The 21,367-nt window shown below is 44.0% G+C and overlaps 4 protein-coding genes across 10 annotated transcripts in view; 2 read left to right on the top strand and 2 right to left on the bottom strand.

Annotated features, from left to right (window-relative positions):
* Positions 1 to 195: 195 nt before the first annotated feature.
* mrpl44 (mitochondrial ribosomal protein L44) lies at positions 196 to 2,473 on the bottom strand. Its single transcript, XM_040180946.2, has 4 exons — positions 2,182 to 2,473; positions 1,370 to 1,838; positions 1,046 to 1,224; positions 196 to 849 (listed from the first exon to the last, which is right to left on the bottom strand). The coding sequence occupies exons 1-4, from the start codon at positions 2,355 to 2,357 to the stop codon at positions 675 to 677; spliced, it is 999 nt and encodes a 332-aa protein (XP_040036880.2). The 5' UTR covers positions 2,358 to 2,473; the 3' UTR covers positions 196 to 674.
* Positions 2,425 to 4,672, top strand: dnaaf1 (dynein axonemal assembly factor 1). Its single transcript, XM_040180931.2, has 2 exons — positions 2,425 to 3,574; positions 3,662 to 4,672. The coding sequence occupies exons 1-2, from the start codon at positions 2,611 to 2,613 to the stop codon at positions 4,570 to 4,572; spliced, it is 1,875 nt and encodes a 624-aa protein (XP_040036865.2). The 5' UTR covers positions 2,425 to 2,610; the 3' UTR covers positions 4,573 to 4,672.
* Positions 4,673 to 4,918: 246 nt separating this feature from the next.
* mffa (mitochondrial fission factor a) lies at positions 4,919 to 10,014 on the bottom strand. Of its 5 annotated transcripts, none has more exons than XM_040180957.2 (8): positions 9,775 to 10,013; positions 8,945 to 9,162; positions 8,592 to 8,761; positions 8,385 to 8,476; positions 7,168 to 7,332; positions 5,866 to 5,922; positions 5,611 to 5,695; positions 4,919 to 5,518 (listed from the first exon to the last, which is right to left on the bottom strand). In XM_040180957.2, the coding sequence occupies exons 2-8, from the start codon at positions 9,156 to 9,158 to the stop codon at positions 5,387 to 5,389; spliced, it is 915 nt and encodes a 304-aa protein (XP_040036891.1). In that variant the 5' UTR covers positions 9,159 to 9,162; positions 9,775 to 10,013; the 3' UTR covers positions 4,919 to 5,386. The 5 variants fall into 5 exon arrangements, with proteins under 5 accessions (XP_040036891.1, XP_077954509.1, XP_040036901.1 ...); XM_078098383.1 differs by having other exon boundaries at positions 8,595 to 8,761; XM_040180967.2 differs by lacking the exon at positions 7,168 to 7,332.
* Positions 10,015 to 10,451: 437 nt separating this feature from the next.
* Positions 10,452 to 21,367, top strand: part of egfem1 (EGF-like and EMI domain containing 1) — a 46,274-nt gene continuing 35,358 nt past the window's right edge. For all 3 annotated transcript variants that reach the window (XM_040190864.2, XM_078098368.1, XM_078098369.1), the window contains exons 1-4: positions 10,452 to 10,778; positions 11,979 to 12,113; positions 12,234 to 12,343; positions 12,516 to 12,620. In XM_040190864.2, the coding sequence (XP_040046798.2) occupies positions 10,702 to 10,778; positions 11,979 to 12,113; positions 12,234 to 12,343; positions 12,516 to 12,620 (427 nt within the window). In that variant the 5' untranslated portion in view covers positions 10,452 to 10,701. The remainder of the gene's footprint in view (positions 10,779 to 11,978; positions 12,114 to 12,233; positions 12,344 to 12,515; positions 12,621 to 21,367) is intronic.

Raw genomic sequence — 21,367 nt, 5'->3', positions numbered from 1 at the left:
AACAGATGAGTTATTTAAAAATAAACATTCTTAAAATTCGTAAGAAATAACCTAAAGATAAACTATAGTATAACATGAAGAAAAAAAAAAGATCTAAATATCAAGTTTACAGCCACAAATATTCCCATCCCATGGAAGCAATCGCAATAACTTTGACGAAATATACTATTTTTAAAAAAGAACAAAGTCATTGTGTAGACAGTTATTACTTTTAATATAGTCAAACAGATTATTAAGTAAACCAAATGGCATTTATACAACCAGATATGATGGCCATTGTGCGCCATGGACTGCTGAACCAATAGGTCATTAGTCAAGGAAAGATACAGGACTTTACTCTTGAACGTCACCACTTTTTTTTTTTAAAGGCTTTGATTTCTGTCTGGTAAAAGTTATAGCCTTGATCTTACATCATAGTCACATTTAACATGAACGGCAGGTTTATTTTGCTCTCATTTCGAAACACCTAATTTTGATAAATTGGACTTATATCCAATAAAACAAATTAAAAAAAAAAGGTACATGGTGACATAATTTACCTTAACTTTGTTGTCCACAAATGAGATGTGCTTTATCTCAAATGATCTCTTCAGTAGATTCATGCTACTTTCCTGTCTAATTGCCCCGAACCGATGAAATTAATTTCCGCTGTTCTATTAGGTATTGATAGGTCATTAGTTGCTGCTAATTGATTGAATTAATGGCTGCTGATGCTGTTGTAGTGGAGAGAAGTCAAGGGGTCTGCGGTTCTCGGTGTAGCCGTAGAGTATCCGGAGGGCCACTCGAGCTGCCTCTTCCTCAGCTGCTGCAAGTGTCTCTCCTGGACCCTGAGCCAGAAGCTTCTTGTTGCTGATTTATCAGACACACACACACAAGACAATTGTTTACTATTAATATTATAAAACCAAACACTTAACAATCAAGTCTATTATGAATCATCTTCATTTCAGTCAAACCTTAAACTTGTAAAGTAACTTGATTCTAAGAACATGTTTTTTTCCAGTTCCTGTCAGTTGTGCATCAGCATCCACAACAGCCGACGTACCTGTACAGGCCAACAAAGTATAGTGGCAGGACAGTACTGGCTCCAGCCGCCCTGATGAGGCGAGGCTCCGGCAGCGCAACGTTCCTCTTAGTAAGCTCCTCCACCAACAGTCCCATGGGGTTGACTACTGTCCACATATCAAACAGGTCCTTCCCGATCAGCTGAGGGCCCAGGAAATCCTTTTGAAGGGAGAGAAGAAAAGCATATGAAATACCATACTGCTGCACAAACAGAGCCAACTCAAGGCTCTAAAGCCAGCCTAACGATATGACTAAAAGATATTAAATATTGAGTGTGCATTATACTCTGCAGCAGGACTCTTACCCTGAGGAACAATCCAGTTCTCTCTGGTCCACTGCTCTCCAGTAGAGCTCCAACCACCGCCATGAACGTGGAATGAAGCACGTCGTCGGGAACAGGACAGTCCGCACTCATGGCCAAGTCATCAACGCCAAGATTTCTCGCTACGTAGGTCACAACTTCCGAACCGGCGAGGTGCCTCGCGACGCTTTCCACCCCGTCGCTCGGCAGGACCGGGAAGCTGGCCGTGCACCAGTCGGTCAGGAAGCTCCTGGTGAAGCTCTCTCCCCTTTCACGGAGCTGAACATTATCTTCCAGAGCAAGGGCAGTGGCCTCGGCTCCCACGGCCAGCCCCTGTCTCCTCCTGTGCTCCGCCTGCAGGTAACACGGATTGATGAAGGCCGTCTTCAGCACCTCAAGGGAGAAGTTCTCGTGGAGGCGGCTGCTGAACGCCTGAACCTCGGCGTGGTGATCCCAGTGAGGCTGTTGAGACCTGAAAAGGATGTCAGACAGTTTACTCGGGAGTCGTGGCTTCATCCACAGAACAGTTTTTGTGCTACCTGGAGATCGGTGCCTTTTCAGGATTGAGGCAAATTTTACCTCAACCTGTGCAGAAGGAGCCATATTCACTAGCTTTAAAACGGAACATTATAACGTTAACTACAAGTCTGCATTGACAATTGATTGTTGCAATTGTGCTATCCTATAAATCTAGCGCGCTCAGATGAATATCAATACACATGTTGACCAATATAACAATTAAATTACATTAGTGGCCTTGAGATGCTCTCTATTCGACTCTGGTGTTAGCATTGTTAGCCAACGGTTAGCCTCACCTGGGCTTCGGTGGCGAGGGTCCTTCCAGCTTTAACTTCTTGGCCATGAGGTATGTGTACGCCTTCATCCATCGCTTCTTCTCTCTAACCTGAGATAATGACACGTTTCTGCAAACACGCTGGCAATGAATTCCCAACGTTAGCACACCACGATTTAGTATGTATCCGGACGCCATGTTGGCCAATGACAGCAGAGTGCAACCGCTTAGACTGTCCGACCCGGAACATCACGCTATATCCGGCCAGGCTGACCGTTCCTGTGTAACGACCGAATGTGCGTTACTATGGGAACAAACGTAAACATGAACTAACGGTTAAAGGAGCGGACTTGCGGTTGAACCTTTTGAGACTACACAACTGACAAACCGCTTGAAAACATACACAGGATACGAGTATAGCATTTATATTTCTCGCCGGATAATTTGCACAATGTCAACACCTGAAGCCCAGGAAAAGATGCAAGATGAAGTGGGGAGAGCGACCAAAAAGGATTGTGGAGGTGCCGGAATAACTTCCACCAGCAAAGATAAAGCGGAGGCCATGATAACGCACGGAGCTGAAGAAACCAACAACAAGCGGCAAAGCCCACTACAAGAGGCAAAGGGAAAAGACTCAGGGCAACAAATGACAAAGACGTTCCTGAAAAAACACTGTAAGAAAAATAACCTTTACTCAACACCACACCTGAACGACGCACTGTACCTGCATTTCAAAGGTCTATCCGCCATTGAGAACCTAGAGGAGTACACGGGACTGAAGTGTCTCTGGCTGGAAAGCAATGGGCTTCGACGCATTGAGAATCTGGATGCCCAGACTGAACTGCGCTCCTTGTTCCTTCAGCACAACCTCATTTACAAGCTGGAAAACCTTGAACCACTGCGAAAGCTCTCCACCCTGAACGTCTCCAACAACTACATACGCGTCGTTGAGAACATCTCCTGCCTCCCTGGCCTGAGCAGTCTGCAGATAGCCCACAACAAGCTGGAGACCGTGGGAGACGTGGAGCATCTGAGCCGGTGTCTGGCCCTCAGCACGCTGGACATGTCTCACAACCTGTTAAACGACCCTGAGATCCTCTCGGTACTTGAGGCCATGCCGGAGCTGCGCACGCTCAATCTAATTGGAAATGAGGTGGTGAAAAAAATCCCAAACTACAGGAAGACCACGATAGTGCGTCTCAAGCAGCTCACCTACCTGGACGATCGCCCCGTGTTCCCCAAGGACAGGGCCTGTGCAGAGGCCTGGGCAGTGGGGGGGCTGGCAGGGGAGCGCAAAGAGAGAGAGCAATGGGACACTCGCGAGAGGAAGAAAATTCTGGACAGTTTGGACGCCATGGCAGAGATTCGGAGGGCCGCCTGGGAGAGACGACGCCTCCGAGAACAGCAGGAGACAGGTGAAGCGTTTTACCGGTGCACATACTGAATGTGTTTTGTTTGTTGTTGTTTTTTTAAACACCGGCTTACAATCTGTTCTGTTTCAGGGGCCGAGGCTTTCACCACTACAGAGACTACATGTGAGGAAAACGACACCCAGCGTCTGACTTCGCCCAACGGAGAGAAGATCCAGTCCTTTGTGAGGGACTGCCTGGATGCCCAGGACGAGGGGTTCTTGCACAGCCGATCCACAGAGGGATCCTGGGAACACCAGTCCAACTGTGGGAATCTAGAAGCAGGGCAGCCAGGTCACGGCTTCCAGAGGGATCCGGTCGAGAAGGACGACCAGGAGAAATCACAGGTCGAGCAGCCCGTGACGGAAGAGAAAGAGGTTGTGAATCCAGAGAATTCAGCAGGAGTCCAAGAGAGCGTTACGGGAAAGGCGCTGGATAGAGAAAAAGCACAATGTGACAAACAACAACAAAATGAGTCTTGGAGAATCCAGATTGTTGGAAGTCAGGCGGTGAACACGAGCGAGTCGGCTGACAGGAAACCGCCTCCTCTGCTCAGGGCCGTTCCCCCCAAAGCTGACGGGTCGGTACCAGCACGCGGTCCCGGACCGCTGGTCACGGAGCTGGAGGACGAAGTCCAGCTGGAAACCATCCATCTGCCGCCGCACCGCTCGCTGCGCGTTGATGACCTGCCCGACCTGGAGGACGCGGACACGGACACCTTCTCTCCTCAGAGAGCCCTGATAGAGGTCATATCCGGAGGCAGTGAGGAGGACGGTCCAAACGGGAATCGGGGCGAAGGCATCCCGACCGCTGGTTCAGATGAAAAGTCAGAGTTCTTAATGAGCGACTGCAGCAAATCAGCTGAGGGGCGAAGCAGTTCTCCATCACTGGTGTATCCAGAAGACGAGGAGGCTCTTGAGACGTCTATTTTAGAACCAGCGGGAAAGTCCAAATCGAACCACACATCTTCTCCACCCCGCCGCCTGATTGAGGAGCTTGACTGACGATTAAAAATAAGTGAATATTCAGGTTTTATTGTTTAGTTCAATAAGGTTGGGGTTAATTTGTTGTGTTACAAGTTTTTGTTAAAGAATTTCAAAGCTACTTTGTTTATATGGTTGTTAATTCTAACACTGGAAAACAGAATGAATCCTGTTTTGTTTTGTATTAGGATAACACAATGTTAAGATTATAATTATCCGTTAATCAGTTGCACAATGACTTTACCGGGTATTTAAAGACTAACAAGCCAAACCTGCAGTATTTAGTTATGAAAAATAAACTGGGGTTGAGCAGTAAAAAGACTTATGAGCTAAATATGAGGGAGAAAAAAAAACACAGGACAACACATCGTATGTATGGTTTTAGTAAACTGTTTTACATTTCCTAATTCAAGTCACATATTACTCTTTCCCCAATACATATTCAACAGGTCACATCTGCACACTGCAGCTGCATTTTGGTAAACTGATTTAATTTATATCTTGATGACCTCAATCCAAAACTCTTGAGTGACAGACAAATATTTACAACAAGTCATGCTTAGCGTTGAGGAAGAAGGTTTGTAATAAAAAGAAGAAAAAAAAAAGCGAGAGACGAGATGAAATAAGAGTAAAAAAAATAAAACTTTACATGTATTATTAAATAAACCAAATGAAAATATAAGCCCCGTTGTTACCCGGGCCTTGTGCGCGCGTTACAAGGTCTTCCTCACGCGGGGGCAGAGTGCAGCGGTGAGCTAACATTTGACACAGAATTAGGGATAATACGTTCTTCCGTCACGTTGATGCCAGAAACACACACGGCGGCGCTTTGAAATCAACGTCGCAACCACACCCAGGTGTTGACGAGCCAGAAAGCTACGGTGACCGAGTACAGGATCATCTCTCGCTTCGTTCGCTCTTTGTTCTCCTCTTCCAAGTGCTGCAGCCTTCGGTTCAACTTGATGAGCTGCGGAGGAATCGGTGAGAAACACGTCTCGTCAAGTGGCCGGGATTCCGCATTTAGCCGCCAAACGGAGACGCGGACTCTTTGGAACTGACCTGACGCCGTAGCGTTGTGGCATCCACCACGGTCATGTCGTCGGGCCCCGCGTCCAGCGTGGCTTCATACGTTGACAGTGCGAGCCTGGAGAAGAGGACAGTCACTTTGAGGACGAAGTCAAACACGCGCGTTTTCCGATAACAACGGCCATTTTAAGAGATCTTTCAAACCCGAAATGAGAACGAGAAGGTCGGACAGGATGAGGAAAAAGGACAAAAGGATCAGAGTGAAGGTGAAGTGCCAGGTGGAGTTACCTGGAGTCATGCGGGGGGTTGGAGCTCGAGGCCGACCCCCCTCGCGGGGATGGTTTGCTATAGAGGTGGGGGGAAAGACAGGGTCGAGAGAAGGGGAAATAAGAGAGATAGAGCAACATAAACCGATGGCTTGCATCCACACACCTTCCATGTCCATAGGAGAACAACTACTAAAAACCACAGGCTAATCTCACATCTCGTTAGACACTTTCATTGAAGTGCTTTTTAATAGTTCCCTTACCGATTAATAACAGAATATTTTCTTAATGCTTTGGTTTGCAGACACCTCTTCTTGTCTAACCGCAACTTTAGGTGTCAAGAGTTTTACTCATTCAACTTTTGAACTCTGCTTTTGTCGGATTCCTTCCCGAGGAGGGTGAAAAAATGTGCAAGATGAAAGGTGTATGTTTTATGTAAAACAAACAGAATCATATGCTTTATGGTTTTCCTGATGTAAGGGAACACATTTCCTAAAGCGGATCACTGCCTTTCTTCCAAAACCAAATCTAAATTATAAAATGGTCCACAAGGCCGAGAACGACCTCGACAAGTGGTTCAGCTCCTACAAAACGTTATGATTAATACATGCTGTATTAATATTGTTACATATGGGCATGTAATGCTTCAGTCTACCGTACAAACAACATAACCAAGGGCCAAAACAATATAAAGAAACAACGCGCCTTCCTGCATAGACAACTCAAAGTAGCTTTAATGAGACGGTGAGGAAGTCAGAACAACGACCACCAGTCAGTGCGGAGTGCTGCAGGGATGATGCGATTTAGTGGGCCAACCCGGACCTTAGTGTTGCACTGGTTCCCGTGACCAAATGCTAACGGGACTTGTTCATTGGATTTGGGATCATTGCAGAAAACGAGCACCTGTTTATGATGCTTGAACATTTTGTTGGATGTTTTGGGATTGCCAAAAGAAGAAAAAAAAGCTGACATTAGAACCAGAAACAACACACAAACTAGGCGGCGTGACTTCACGTCTCCACCGCTAAACCGAAGGCGGCCTGGCGTACGGCGTAAAGACGTGGACTCATTTAGACACTTTTTTAAGACACGTCAAAATTTCGAAATTCAAGAGATGTGTAGTAAATGAAGCAAATCTCTCGCTTGGGTTAAACCACAGACCTGATCTCAGGCTTCAAACCAAAACCCAATTAAGTGCAAAAGCTGGCGCTCATCTTGGGGCCTGAGTACTCGTCCCTGCAGCACTCTCTCGCCCTATCTGATCGATATCTAGTGCGCCACGTTTTTATTGCGGCAGAAAGCGGCCGGATGATTGAGAGGTCACCTGCGAGGGTTCTCGTCCAAGACCTCCAGGACCTGCTGGTAGGCCCGACGTGTCGTGGACTGGAGGAAAGATAAAACCCCGCTAGGGCTGTACAGGCTGTGTTCTTCTTCGGTCACGGTGAGAGGGGGGCAAGGGTGGACAGTGGCTGGGGGGGACGGGGCCGCACTGCCCAATGCCCACCATTAAGAGCAGCCAATTCAGTGGACAGGGGAAGAACAAGACAACAGAGGAAAGGAAAGGAAGGAGGAAGGAGAAGGAGAGGCAGAGGGAGAGAAATAAGGAAAATAAACTGTCCTCAACTTCACTTTGAACTGAGTGAAAGAGATAAAAAAGTAATGTTGCAGTAATAGCATTTAACCTGCCGACCCCTCACACTGTGAGACCCGGTGGTTTGTTAACATATAATAACCAACAAAAAACAGAAACAGAGATATAAACTAAAGCCACGGGAAAAATAATGATCCCGGTCTTGATTAGCTCACTCTAGACCAGTGTCTCGTTCTGGCAGGGACCAAGGACGTCACATGCATTTGATGATCGGGACATGACGGTTTGTAAGCTGCATAACCACAAAAATGTTAATATGTGCAAAGGGCAAAACCCCAAAATGTTTACCCCCCCAAACAATAAAGCTACAGTAAAAACGGTAAAATGGTTTGAATGGTATTCTATCGGGTTATCTTTTCAAGGGCTGTTGAAAGGCGAGGGTGGTCTTCAAGTAGGTTTAAAGACTTCCTCCATTATCTCTAAGCTTTTATCCTGCTCAGGGCAGCAGAGAAGGAGGTGGGTGAGGAGGGGGCGGGGGAGGGGCTGCAGCCGATCCCAGCTGACATTGGGCAAAGGAAGGGCGCAGCCTGGACAGGTCCCCTGACTATTGCAGGCCACACAGTTTATACACCAAGTAGTAACACTTTCTGCCATTTTATAGTAACCCTGTAATCATTTATCATAATAAATGTATATACCGTAGATTATTAAATCAAAACTGAGTAGTACGAAAATGATTAAGATCAGTATTAATGGATTAGCCCTACTGAAGAAACTGCTCAACGCTGTAGGCCACAAAGTTTTAGCACGAAACGGCAAACAACGGACACCCAGCTAGGTCACAAGACAGAGGGACACAGAAAACACAGAACCAAAAGAAAGATGCTACTGCATGCGCATAGATGGAACGGATACCAAGCAAATGATGGCAAATCCAGACCAATACTCACGCAGAATCGTTGCGCATCAGCTGATTGTTCTGACGGGCAGCTGCATTCTCACTGGCTGAGCGTTCCCGGCGTGCTCGTGTCTGAGGCTGCGACTATAGAAGATTATGACAACCGATTAATTCATGTTAAATCATGACAATTCTTCAAATGATAAGTAAATATTATGCGGCGACCTTGTAAAAAACTACTTATTGCCCGATTGCTTACCACCTCCTCACTGTCTGGAGCGGACTGCTGCTCCTCTTCTAAGAAGTCCAACGGTCGGTCACTGAGGGTGAGGACTCTGGGTGGAGTCTTCAGTGAAAGGGATTCTAGTGGTGTTGACTGGATTAGGTCCAGGTCCCTGGGTCTGGGGTACTGGGGGTCATTACTGTCTCCTGACAAAGGAAGGTGTGAATTACAGATTGACGTATATTCTTCTTCACTTGGTTGAAACAATCAACTCGGATTCGAATGCTGAGGTTGAATAACGGCATCACGTGTTGTGCCCAAAGACTTTTAGTTTCAGTTTCATTCATATTAAACAAGACTTTGTCTCAACTGCTTTACTGCCTACTGACCTGAAATCACAATTCTCTCTGGCACTTGCATTATGACACTGCGGGGGACCTCCTGAGATCCAAGATTAGGGTCCTCGCGGCCCTGAGGAGCCACTTTGAGCATCTCAGGGATGCGCATCCTCTGGCTGATCCCTTCGGTGTAGTCCAGCTCATACTGGATACGATTCATCTCTGCCATCTCCGCCATGGGGGAAGGGAATGCCGCCCCGTTCATTTCACTGCGAGGAAGGATTTGTTCAGCAACACAGAATTAATTGTTTAGCACAAAAAAAAAAAGGTTCCCAAAAGGGAACATGCCAACGTGAGCGATCCGTGTGTTCTTATTGTTTCAGGGGCACACCTGCAGGCACATCCAATTAAACCAGATAAGAATCTCTCAAACGATCCCCTCAGAATAAACTGGTGCAGCTGATGAGCCGCAGGCAAGAGTAGAAGATTGAAATAGTGTCGTGACACTATCATAAGATAACTTGAGACTTGAGATGAGGTTTATTTATAGCAGCAGTGTTGACTGTATTCAACTAATAGCTTGTTTTAACAGTTTCTTATATGTCAATGCTACCATCAACGAGGGTGTAACGTTATATTACGGTCTAATAAAGAGACTGCTAGTTATTTAGGCAATATTCGCCGTAGTTAGTAAACTGCAAATGTCCGGCGGCTCTAACGTTAATATTTAAGTAACTGGTGGGAGATCTAAGTTAAGTCTTTAGTCTAAGTTAAGTGACGTTTACACAATACGAACGCTAACGTTGGTTTTGGTTGGAGAGCTAACGTTCGACAAAACGTTATCGCCATTTCAAGCTAGCGGGGTAGTTTTGGTTTCTTACCGTTTTGTTGGCTGCTACGGATATCTAACCTTTCCGTTGAAGAAAGGGACGTTCTTAATCAACTTTATAAGGGCAAAGAGACGTCTAAATACAATGAAACCGGTCCCGTTAGGTAGCAGTACTAGACATTTCGTAGCTGTCATGCATCTCTGGTGTTGACACGAGAAGCGCCTCCTCTCTTCTTCCGCTGTTTGTCCTTCAAAGAGGACGCGTCAGAGTTCAGGCGGAAGTGACGTCACTACAGCGATGCGTCTGACTCCAATTTCATTGGTTTAAATCAGTAGGGGATAGTGTTTAATCTCGACAATATGCAATTATCAACTTTTTACTTTACTGTAACTGTTTTTGTAACATTACCAAAAATTATTATTTAGTACGTTTTCCAGTTTTATGTTTGTACCTCTCGTTTTGCTGTTTTACATTCATTTTATAAATTGAATTCGTTTTTAAGTGAATTGCTTTCTTTGAGATATTTAACTACTTTAGCCACTTTTTTGAAAAGAGTTCATTCACTCCCATTTCATCATCACGAAATAAAACATATTTGGATAATATCTGGCGAACTTTCAGGTAGTGCATTTATTCTAAGGATAACACGAAACGTGTCTGGGTGTGTTAACACTGAGTGGACAGGTCAATGTCAAAGGTTTCTCTTTTTTATTAGGAGGTGGCCCTTTAGTGGCTGTGGGTGGTGCGTTTACTCGGAGCCATTCAAAGGTTTAGATTGACGTGAGACAAGTCGTCGCTCTGCTTCAGCAGAGAAAGGGAAATCACGTCTGGATCTCGGGAAATATCAAAGAAACCAAACATTAACCCGAGTTATGTCTCCAGGCGGATTCCCATAACTGCCAGGATGCGCTTCATTTGATGGACACGGAGGCTGCGCCGGTTGAGAAACTTCTCTCGTGTCCGTAACTGGCTGAAACTATGTTCCCGGATATTTTGTGTGTGCTGTTATTCAGCACTGTGCACATCGCATCGTCTTTAGAGCTGCAACTAGGCATGTAAGTGACACTCTTCGATTTATATAATGTGTTTAATTTGATTTTAATTTCAATTGCATTGAATGGTCAGGTGAGTGAGATTTGTACGCATATCTGCTTTAAAATAAGACGGAAACAACGCATTACAGTGTATATGTAGCACTCTTTCATTTTAACTAAGAAATTTAAATATATCTTCTTTTCCTTTTTTTTTGTTGAAAATGATTTATCTTGTCTGTCATTCTGTTTCTTTGTGGTTAATTCTCCTCAATGCCCACTAGGCGTCGCTCTTTCAGGTCCCCTAAGAGGATGCATGTGTTTTTGTTGTGACGAGCTTCTGCGAAATAACTTCCAATCGACTGCGATGTTTCTTTGTAAACTGCAGAGGTTTCCCGACTTAAATAGACTTTGCTGGACATGATTGAAAGAATCGTTTTCACTACAGGAGAAACAGAACACCTCCGCTAATTAACTTCAGGCTGCTGTGTATTGAAGCCAGATGGTTTGTGAAGGAGGACATCTCTGGACAGTTTATATAGGATATCTGCAGATTATTAGGTCTGCTTCTGACAAGGTTCTGTGCAGTTCAAACCTCTGTGCACATTGACATGCAAACAATTTTGGAGAGGAAAAAAATGAATATATGAATTTGCTGTGGAAGTTAAGTGGTTGTTTATGAGGTGCTGCGGACAGTTTTTTTTTCTGGACCTTTTCTGCACAAGCACATTGTACCAAACAGGAAGCTGTATAATTGTGGTTAAGTAATGAGCTGAAGTCCATGCGGCTGAACATGAAGAACACGTGGGGGTTCATGTTTGTTTGCACACACATACATCAGCTGTGCAGCAGACTCACATCAACATTGGAAGCATCAACAATATAAGTATATGACAACTATATGGCTTTATTTCTTTATTTCTTCCATGCACCTCATTCCTGTTTGCGTTGCACTCAGAGGTGTCATCATATATAGTACATATATCTGTACTCAAAGTAATGTGACCGTCACTGCCTTGCAGGGTCATCTTTTGCTTTTGCATCTTTACCTCCAGAGCACAAGCTCTGCTTTCATTGCTGACATTGCTGATCTGTCAACTACATGTGATGGTTGCGTTAACTTTAATTTAATATGATTATTCATATATATTTAAAGTACATATCTTGCCTGGACTCGTCACATTCCTTGAGCCATTGTGTTGTTTTTTTTTTTTTCATACACAGGCCAAATGTTTGTGCTGACCAGGAGATGTCCATGATGGCGGCCCGTCAGCCTTGTGTCCAGGCTTTTTCCCGTATGATTAAAGTTTGGAAGCAGGGATGCACCAACCACAGATGGTGTGCGGGCTACGAGAGAAGGTGGGAGCAGATCAAAATATTTGCTTTTACATACACATAACCCAATCAAATATGAATATAAACATATATTGTAATTTCCCCAAAAACCTGTGACAAAAAATGTATAATTCTATTTTTCAGGACATCTTACTACACAGTGTACCGGCAGGTGTACAGCGCGGATTTACGCACAGTTTATAAGTGCTGCCCTGGCTGGACTCAGGAGGGTGAAGAGATGGGCTGTCTGCACAGTGAGTAATGGCATCACATAAACATGCTGCATGTATCACAAAGGCATAGTTTTTATGTCGCTATGAAGCAGTTGTGTATTTACCAAATTGATAATTGTTGAACTGGAGAGACTCAAAGTAGCTGATCACCCATACACGAAAATATGTGGCATATGATATGTGGTCTCCACAGGGGTTTGTGGTGTCAATACATGTTTCAATGGAGGCCAATGTGCAAAGACCGAAGACCGGATGTGCCAATGTCCACTGGGCTTCAAAGGGACGCGATGCCAATATGGTGAGTTAACTCCCTCCTGATTAGAAAAGGTTTGGCCGTGTTCATAAACCTCCATGTTCCACTCGTCGCGGCCCTTCGTATTTAGTATGTAACAAGCTGCATGCAGCTTTGTGAAGAAACAAACCGACTTACATCTTCACAGAACAACGTGTTGCTTGAACAGGCCCAGTTCCGACCTCATGCCTTCACTTTGCAACAGCAGAGCGAGCCCGTAGCGCCGCTGTGATTGGACGAGGCTGCTCTGCGGGGTCTCCGGGTAGTTAAAGGTAGAAGACGTGCTTTCTGGGAGGAATGGTTTCCTTTGAAGACCACAGCCTGGAGTGCTGCGGCCAACCCGGACCTGAGACTCCTCCCTATAAAACCTGTGAGACAGTGTATTCAGATCTGGTCTAGTATGGTTCAAAAATGTAAAAGACAGTGATTGAGGACACGGAAATGCGCTTATTTGACATTCAGATTGAGAGTTAGACGAGAAGACGGATACCGCCGTCATACCTGTAAAGTAAACAAGGCCAAAACCAGCATAAAGACACAGGGTTAGAAACAGGAGGGTCCGGCTCTTTTGAACAGTAGCAAAATCCACCAGCCAGCAGCTCTAAGGCTCACTGATTAACACCGTGTAGCTCAATGACAATTTGCCTTTTTACGAGGGACTAAGTGCCAGACTGGTTCTCGCCCTGGAGCCGTAATTCCTGGAGTCTCCGTTAGTCGGCTGGCAACCATAAAAACATTTCACCTCAAGCTTTTTGATATGCTCATTCAAGCTCCTGAACAGTCTTGACCCTGAGAGGGAGCCTCGGGTCCGTCGTCATCAAAGGGTGAAAACTTCCAGAAGGCTTCTGCACATCGGATGATCGCTCTTTTGTCTCGAGAGCATCATCTCGTCATCGTCTGCCTCCCACATGCTTCCAAACACACACACACACACTCACACACTCTGGAGGGGGGTCTCGTGTTTGATTCCTTGTGTCTCCAGAAGAACAGACCTGCGTGCCTGTGGGGCGTGAAGCACTTCTCCGTCCTTCGCAGGAACGTGTGGTTTGTTTGTGGAAGGCAGCTCTCCGGTGCGTTTGTTTTCACACGGGCTCTTTGGTTTTCACACATCGGAGTGGCAACCGAGGAACAGAACGAGATATGTGATCTGCTCACACTTCCTCTAGCTTCTCTCCCTTTTCCCACGCTTCCCGTGCCTCGAAGTCATATCGCTCTGCTCTCTTCGGTAAAACGTTTTTCCTCCTCACATCTCTCGAGACGGATTCGTCCTCCCTCTGCCGGAATCATTACATGAGGAGGGAGTCAGCCGAGCTCCTGTGTTCAGTTTGGTTATTCTCACCGAACCTGCGCTTGGCGGAAAGACGCGACTGGTGATCCTGTGTTTCAGGGTTACGCTTTGACTCAAAGGGTTAATTCTGTCATCATTCAAAGTACAGATACTTAGATATTTTTCCAGAATGCTTTTGGAGAATTCTGTGAGGGTCGTGTCATGATAAGTGTTGAAATGGCTTTATGTGTGACAGCGGCAACTAACATTATTACTGCAAGTTTGCAGGGTTATATAAGAACAACGTACACAGTTGAACTAAAGTGGCATAATATTTCAGCATTGTGAAATACTTTAACTGGTCCCTAACTGAATACGTAGAGCTTTGGTGGCATTTGGAAAAGTCATTTATTAGATGCTGAGAGCACAGAAAACCGTCCCTGGTCGTGTTATTGACCATCTTTCAATACATGTGAGCGATTATAACCTTTGTGTATTCCTTGATGGACAAAATGAGTATTGTGGATGTGTCCATGTACATTCCAGAGTTACAAAGAGAGACTGGGTCTCTAACTCAAACAGGGAACGTGGATAAATGTGTGTGCAACCAGGGTTTCACCGGGGAATCCTCTCCTTTATTGGATTTGCCTTGTGAGCTCCGACATTGCACAGTGACAGACTTATTACTGTCCTCCGTGCCGTTCACGGTGGAGAACAAGCAGATACAGTAGAGAGAGGGGAATGTTGACCTCGCTTCTTCAGCTGGGTTTGCGTATATCCTGCAAAGCCGGTTAAGCGTGCAAGAGCAGCTCTGTCCGTCTCTCTGTCTGGTGTCTGCCTCCCCCTGGTTGATTTTCTGGGTGTCCGTCAACTTGCCAATGACTTGTGTGTGAAGGATGTTGCTCATAGTGATGGCTCTGCAGAGAGAATCGCAGATTCCCAAATCTACTAGTTTCTATTCTCAGCATGCAGAGAAAAAGCTCTAAAATCTACATATGAAAGAAGCTCAGCTTTTAGCTGGTGAACCCAGTGGAGGATATAATGAGACAAGTTCTTGGAGCTTAAAGCTAAAAAAGGGAATATTGGACTGCAATTAAAGAGATCAAATGCGATTATTACTGCGACTATCCTACTTTTTTGGAAACACTGAGCGGCAGATGATCACTCACCATTGCACCATCAACACTTATGGGTCTGCAGGCTCAAGATGAATCATTAGGATCAGAGGGGCTGCTGCAGATTCACAATATCAGCCTCAGCGCAATTCACTCCAGCGAGACGTCAGGAGGAGAGTTTACACAAAGATGTGTTAAAAGAAAAGTCTGGTGCCGGTAGTATTTTGTGTGTGAGGACAGAAACCATCTGGTGCTCTCTGTAAAAAAAGGTTTTCAGCGCACTTTGTAGTGCAGTGATCATGGACATTCTCTAAGACTGGATGCAGTTTAACTAGAGGTTTTAATGAGACAACTAGGAATGTAGGCAGATATCGTGGGGAGGGAACAGTAGAGGTATTAAACACAAGAAGTCACTACATAATTATAACACTATTTTGACATACACAAACCTCCAATGCTTAAACTGAAGTTTTTAAGAAACTATCTATTCCAATAAGCTTTACAATTGTTGCAATTGAAATATAAATCCCATTTATCCCACTTGAACACATGAACTGGAGTGATTAATCCCCAGGACCTTGAGCTGTCTCCCGTGTACGCTTGGTTTCTTTCCCAAATATAGATTAAACACACCTGTACATGTTTATGTCCATATGTGTAGACTTAGACCAATGAGATAGAGTTCGGCTGTATCTCCTTTACAGTAGAACACAGAAACTAGTCAAAACATTAGGTGTTAGCTTATTGAAGGACATACATTAGCCAAAAATATACGCGCTTCAGAAGTGCTTCTGAACCGTAGAGCCTGTGAAAGAATTCAAAATGGAAACAAACCATCTGTTTACATCCTGTAAATGAACTCAAAAATGCAGTCAGGAAAAAAAATGTCATTGCAAAAATGTAATAAATATAGTAGAGATCATTTTTAAAAATCTTCTGGAAGTAATTAACTCAAAGATGCAGCTAAGAAAGATTTTAACAGCACACAAAAGGAATACACATAGTAGAGATCCTTTCTGGTGCAACGTAAGGTGAAAAATGATGTCTTTGTAACTCCTGACGTTGTTCTCACAACTTCAGGGAACAATGATGTCTTTTGCAGGTCTGGAATGATCCTGGAATGATCCTAAGTTAACCACCATGCATAGTTTAATGCCTCCTCCAGTCTTTCCATTCAATAAGTTCCACTGTGGAGGTCCAGGTCTATTATAAGCCTTCTGTTTTGAGTGAGAGGAACCAATCAAACATATTTTCCTCAGTATTTCTAAGACTGTTTTAATTAAATTAAATCATTGTCAGAGAATGAGGTATAAAGCTTTATAATATATGCTTGCATGAATATTTATGCACCAAACTCTCGTTCTCTTAACACTGTTTAATCCGGGACAATGGACATGAATCTAAAGGCAGTAAACAGATTGGAGGGACATCATTGTGTCAAAACTGTGCTGCAGATTGGGTTTTATAAATAAATAATGGGAACCATATGACTTCAATCATGGTGGTCATTATTGTCGTTTTGTTCTTTCCTCACCAGAAGGCCATTTGTGTAGCTGATGTGGTGCTGAAGCATCAGATGAATTTATGTCACAATGACCTTTATTGCATAAAGAAAACTGTAGCACAGACCTCATGATTGCCTCTGGAAGGTCGGTCTTTGCTTTGGCCAGCAGCTCTCTCGTTCTGTTTATTAGAGGTGAGTAAAAAGGTTCACCTAAATCTATTTTAACACCATAAGCCATTAGTGGTGAACGGATCCCTTTAAAGTTGGCTGCGCAGGTGTAATACGAGCTAAATCATCAGAATAATCAGCACATTTTCCCCCAGACGTTTTCTTTGGACAACCAAAACTAAGCAAATATATTGTGAAGATATTACTCAAGAAAATCATTATGGTAATTATCAGCTGTTGAAACCTGACTTTAAAGCTGCTGCGGCTTCTGGCAGAGTACATCAGACCAGCAGTGATGGAGACCAGCCTTACTGAACATCACAGTCTACACTTAAGTGTTAGTTCAGAAATGCACATGGAAAGTAAAAAGAGTACGTAAAGGCCACCGATGCCTGTTTTGAGGATCATTTGATATATTGTAAGGTAGACAGATTTTTCATTACAAATCTTTCCTCTGGAATGTAAAATGCCAGCTGTCTTATTGTTTCAGCCAAGAGGAAAAAAACACGAAGACAGTGTTCCATATGCAATGTCAGGCACAGCTGTTCTTCACTTTAAGCGTTATTATAAAATATATATACGTATATACAAAAAGCCGATTACAAAGTAAGGTGATCAACGATAAACCGTCCTGATTTCATACCTGAGGTCTCCCAATAACTGCTTGATGTAGGAATCATGTGCCAACACACAGACTTGTAGTTAGAGACATGGCAGGAGGACAGACCGGGCTGTACAAGTGCTACATGCTTAGAATAGCTATCAGAGGAAGACGCTCATTAAAGCCCTAATGGCTGCCATATGTCAGGGAGGTTCTTGCACACAAAACAAGCATACCCTCATCCCCCCCGAATGCATCAAGGCACCATTGTTTACTAGGTTAATGCAGAGCGTGTTAGAGCTAATGGTCTGTGGGATTGACCATGTGCTCCCAAAGCTCACTGTGAGATTCCTACAGCAGCAGTGGGGAAAGCTAAAGGATCCTTCTTGAACTCGTCTCTGCCCATGTAGCGCTGGCACTAAGGAACAAGGGAGGACACTGCTAGTGGGATCAATCTTCCTCACTAAAAGCCAATGATGAATGATTCATTAGCCGGTACAACTACGGGCCCATAATGCAGCTGGTTGACGACAGAAAAATGAGTGAATATGATTATTTTTCATTTTAAAGCTTTGTGCAGCAGCTGTTGCTTTCTCTTTTGGAAATATCCTATGTTCCCTCTTTGTTGTTGTGTGGAAGGCATCAATAGAGCTGAGCTTGCTCATTTTTATGTCAGGCTGAATTATTGCATTAGCAGGCACCTTCAGGATGCATTAACTGGGGAACTGGTTGATGATCACATTTCTGACACTGTGAGTTAAATAAGTCTCGTCCAAGATCAAAATACAATCGTTCGAGGTGCAGAAATAAAAATCTGTCTTTGTTGCTGTGAAAAGGATAAGTGGTCTCATTACACACTGAACATAAGGCATTTAAATCATTCCTGCTGCGTAACACATTGTCTCTCCTCTCTACTGGTCAACCAAACAGGATGGCTTTTCCAGATTTAGAACTTGATGGATGCCTTCAAGGAGATAAAGGGGGCGAAAAAGTTCAACTTTAAGGACGCGTGTGTTCTTTCAAAACACATGGGATCATTAATAACCTCAAATCAAGGTTCAACTCATTAAACGGGTTGTGAAAACTTAAGGCTGCGTCATTAATACCAGTGCGGACTCATTGGAATACCACCAGGCCTCCTGTGTCTACAGTGAATCATGTTGTTCACCGTCATTCATCAGTTCAGGAAGTTTTTCAATTGTCTTTGTTACTACTAATTGACCATACCAAATAATATACCATATGGTGCAGTGATCACTGCAGTTGTGTTTGATCTGCTGATTGAAACTCGCTCTCTGTAATGAAGTTCTCATCGTGCACTTCGGTTTGTGAGCGCGCAACCCGGATCCAAGGATTGAACATGTCTGATTACAAGAACAGAGCAGCACCCGTTTAGGATGAATTCTGCAAGAAGAGATAAATGGAAAACAGATGAGATGCTTGGGCAAAGTGCAAAAAGCATGCGTCCATGTGGTTGGAGATGTACACGATAGCTACTGCGTTTAGGATAAAGTGATATAAGCAGTTTACAGCAAACTATTTTCCATCTTGGTTCAAAATGTGACTCAGACACTGGCGCTGTGCACTCTCACACACTGTCATTCTGTGCTTGAATGAGGACCCAATGACAACTGGTATTCTTCCTCAGTGTTCGAGGCCTTGATTGATTGTATCCTTTTCTCCAGCAAGCTGTCCGTGTCATTCAATGCAACATCTCGAGCACAATCCGACCTTTGTTCTGTCTTTATTTACTACCGAGCTGATTGTTGAAGCTCACTTTCCTCTCTGTGACGGGTTCCTTAAAGCTCCTCTGCGCTCTAAGAACGACCTTTGACCTTTGGTCTGGTTCACAGGATCTTGTGCCTTTTCCCAAAGCCCATGACGGACCTTTCCTTCTTCTGCTAAAGTAACCAGAACACATCTTCTGTCAAAGTAGCAACCTAATGTCTCAAGATAAGAAAATAATATATCAAGTGTTATTGTTATTAATAGTTAGTTAAGTAGACATACAAGTTAACTGTGCAAACTTCCAAAAAAATGAGAATAAAAGAGACTAGCCGACAACATCATTAACAGAACATGTAGTAAATAAACAATTAAGTAGACTTTGTAAAAGTTGGCGATTGTCCATTAACACTAGCCTTTGTTGAGAAAAATGTACTCAAAAGTTATTTACATGTCGTAAATCATTAGTTTCGCAGGTATTTAGTCATAAACCTGAAAGACACATTCTAATGTCCTTCTCATGGTGGCACCAGATGAAAAGTCAGAGGAGCCCCAAAGTGTTGACAGTGTTCATCATGTATGATTGTAGCAAATTACTGTTCAAAAGTTGAAGAATCATTTTCAGCACAACCTGTGAGAGCCGCTCTTGCAGGTGGTCTATTTGGAAAAGTCATGGGATTAAGAACGTCATTAGGACATTTCCTCTGGGAACCATTAAAAATTAATGAGAGATGGAAGCGAGCAAATCATCAGGTGGAACATTTCTGCTTTAACACATTATACATCATGGCTACACTGCATCTTATTAGTTGGCTTTGCTGCCAAAATGCAGTAAATGAGTGTTACTGTCAAATCAACATATGTATTCAAAGAGTTACATTTGTTGAGGTTCTCACATTACAGGTCATTTGGCTGACGCTTTTATCCAAAGCAAGTCACATGGCTTTTTACATTATTGCCCAGGGAGCAACTAGGGGTTTTGCTCAGGGACACTTTGACATGGGAAATGAAGCAGCCAGGGCTCGAACCACCAACCTTGCGGTTCCCAGCACATCCTCTCTCTAACCCTGCGCCAACGTCGTCCCCTTTAGAATTTTGAGAGGTGAAAATGGCAGATGTTCTTTTTCTGTGCCGATTGGTTACAATAGAAATGTGGGAATAGAGATTTAAAAAAATGTAGGAAATACAAACCATTCCTGCCAGAGACTTAATTTCCACATAGTGAGTAAAAAAAACAGTAAATGTCTTCAGGTCAGAACCCTCCACATTCCTTAAAGAGTGTTGAGAGACGTGCCGCAAAGCTGAGGCCTGCTCATGCAGTTATTGATCTGGACTTTCTTTGCCTGATGTTTTTAACATGCGAGAAGGAATGGACACATGGTGGAAGATTTGTTGAATAGGTTGATGTTAGAATACTCCAAACAGGGCAGGAAGAGCGCTGGTCCGTGGAGAAACTGGACATGGTAGAGGACAAGCAATGAATCAATAACCCCTGATGAGATAAGCAGGAATCGGGACTCGGTGGCCGATGTTTGTCTACCGAGGACACAGGAACATTCAAGCAGATGTGTGTTTTCTCCTTAACTTGATGGGAAACCATTATCACCACCATTTCACCAGCATCAGGGGACCAGCGCTTTCCACCATGAAAGATATGACAGCATTTTTAAAAGACGGCATGAATAAACTGTGATGGAGATTGAAGTGAGTGCTATGTGTCATGTACCCTTTTTTCAGTCCGTCTGTTAGACAAAGATTGATCATTCAGTACGTACGAGGCGAGGGAGCGACTGGTGAATATCGACAAAACAGGCAACAGTTGTTTGGGAGCCCATGTGGAGGGTCACTGTGCTTTATGACATTTTTAAAATAAGTGATGTGTTGCTTTAGTGCTAAATCAATACTACGTGAAAAATGTTCTTTCTTTCGCGGTTTCCATGACATGATGATGTTTTTCTGTTTTTTGGACCATGTGTGTTTGACAGAAAGAGAATCATAAAAGTGTCCTTGATAAAAATGCATTGAGAGAAAACTTAATTCTCAAGTGTGTCAGGGAGGCTAGGGCCACAAGGACCTGGAATCAAAAGCAGACTTGACACGAGGTAGTTAGAAGCAATTCTTGTCTTTAATCCAGGCGGAGGTTCGGTACACGGGTAATCAGGCAGAGGAGGCAGATAAATCCAAGTCGGCAGGCAAAGGGTTACGGGTGGACAGAAAAGGTTCAAAACACGGGAAGGCACACTGGAGGATATCGCTGGTAAGCTCATGGGAGACAAGAGACAAACTGGCACAGAGCCATGTGTCGGCAAGGGCTAAATACACAGGGGAATGAGACACAGGTGTAATCAATAAGGGTGGGGCTTTGTAATCACG

The sequence above is a fragment of the Gasterosteus aculeatus genome, chromosome 1 (assembly GCF_964276395.1).
Source record: "Gasterosteus aculeatus chromosome 1, fGasAcu3.hap1.1, whole genome shotgun sequence".
In the NCBI taxonomy this organism is placed as follows: domain Eukaryota; kingdom Metazoa; phylum Chordata; class Actinopteri; order Perciformes; family Gasterosteidae; genus Gasterosteus; species Gasterosteus aculeatus.
The sequence above is the reverse complement of the archived record's forward strand: the minus strand, read 5'-3'. Positions and strand labels throughout refer to the sequence as shown.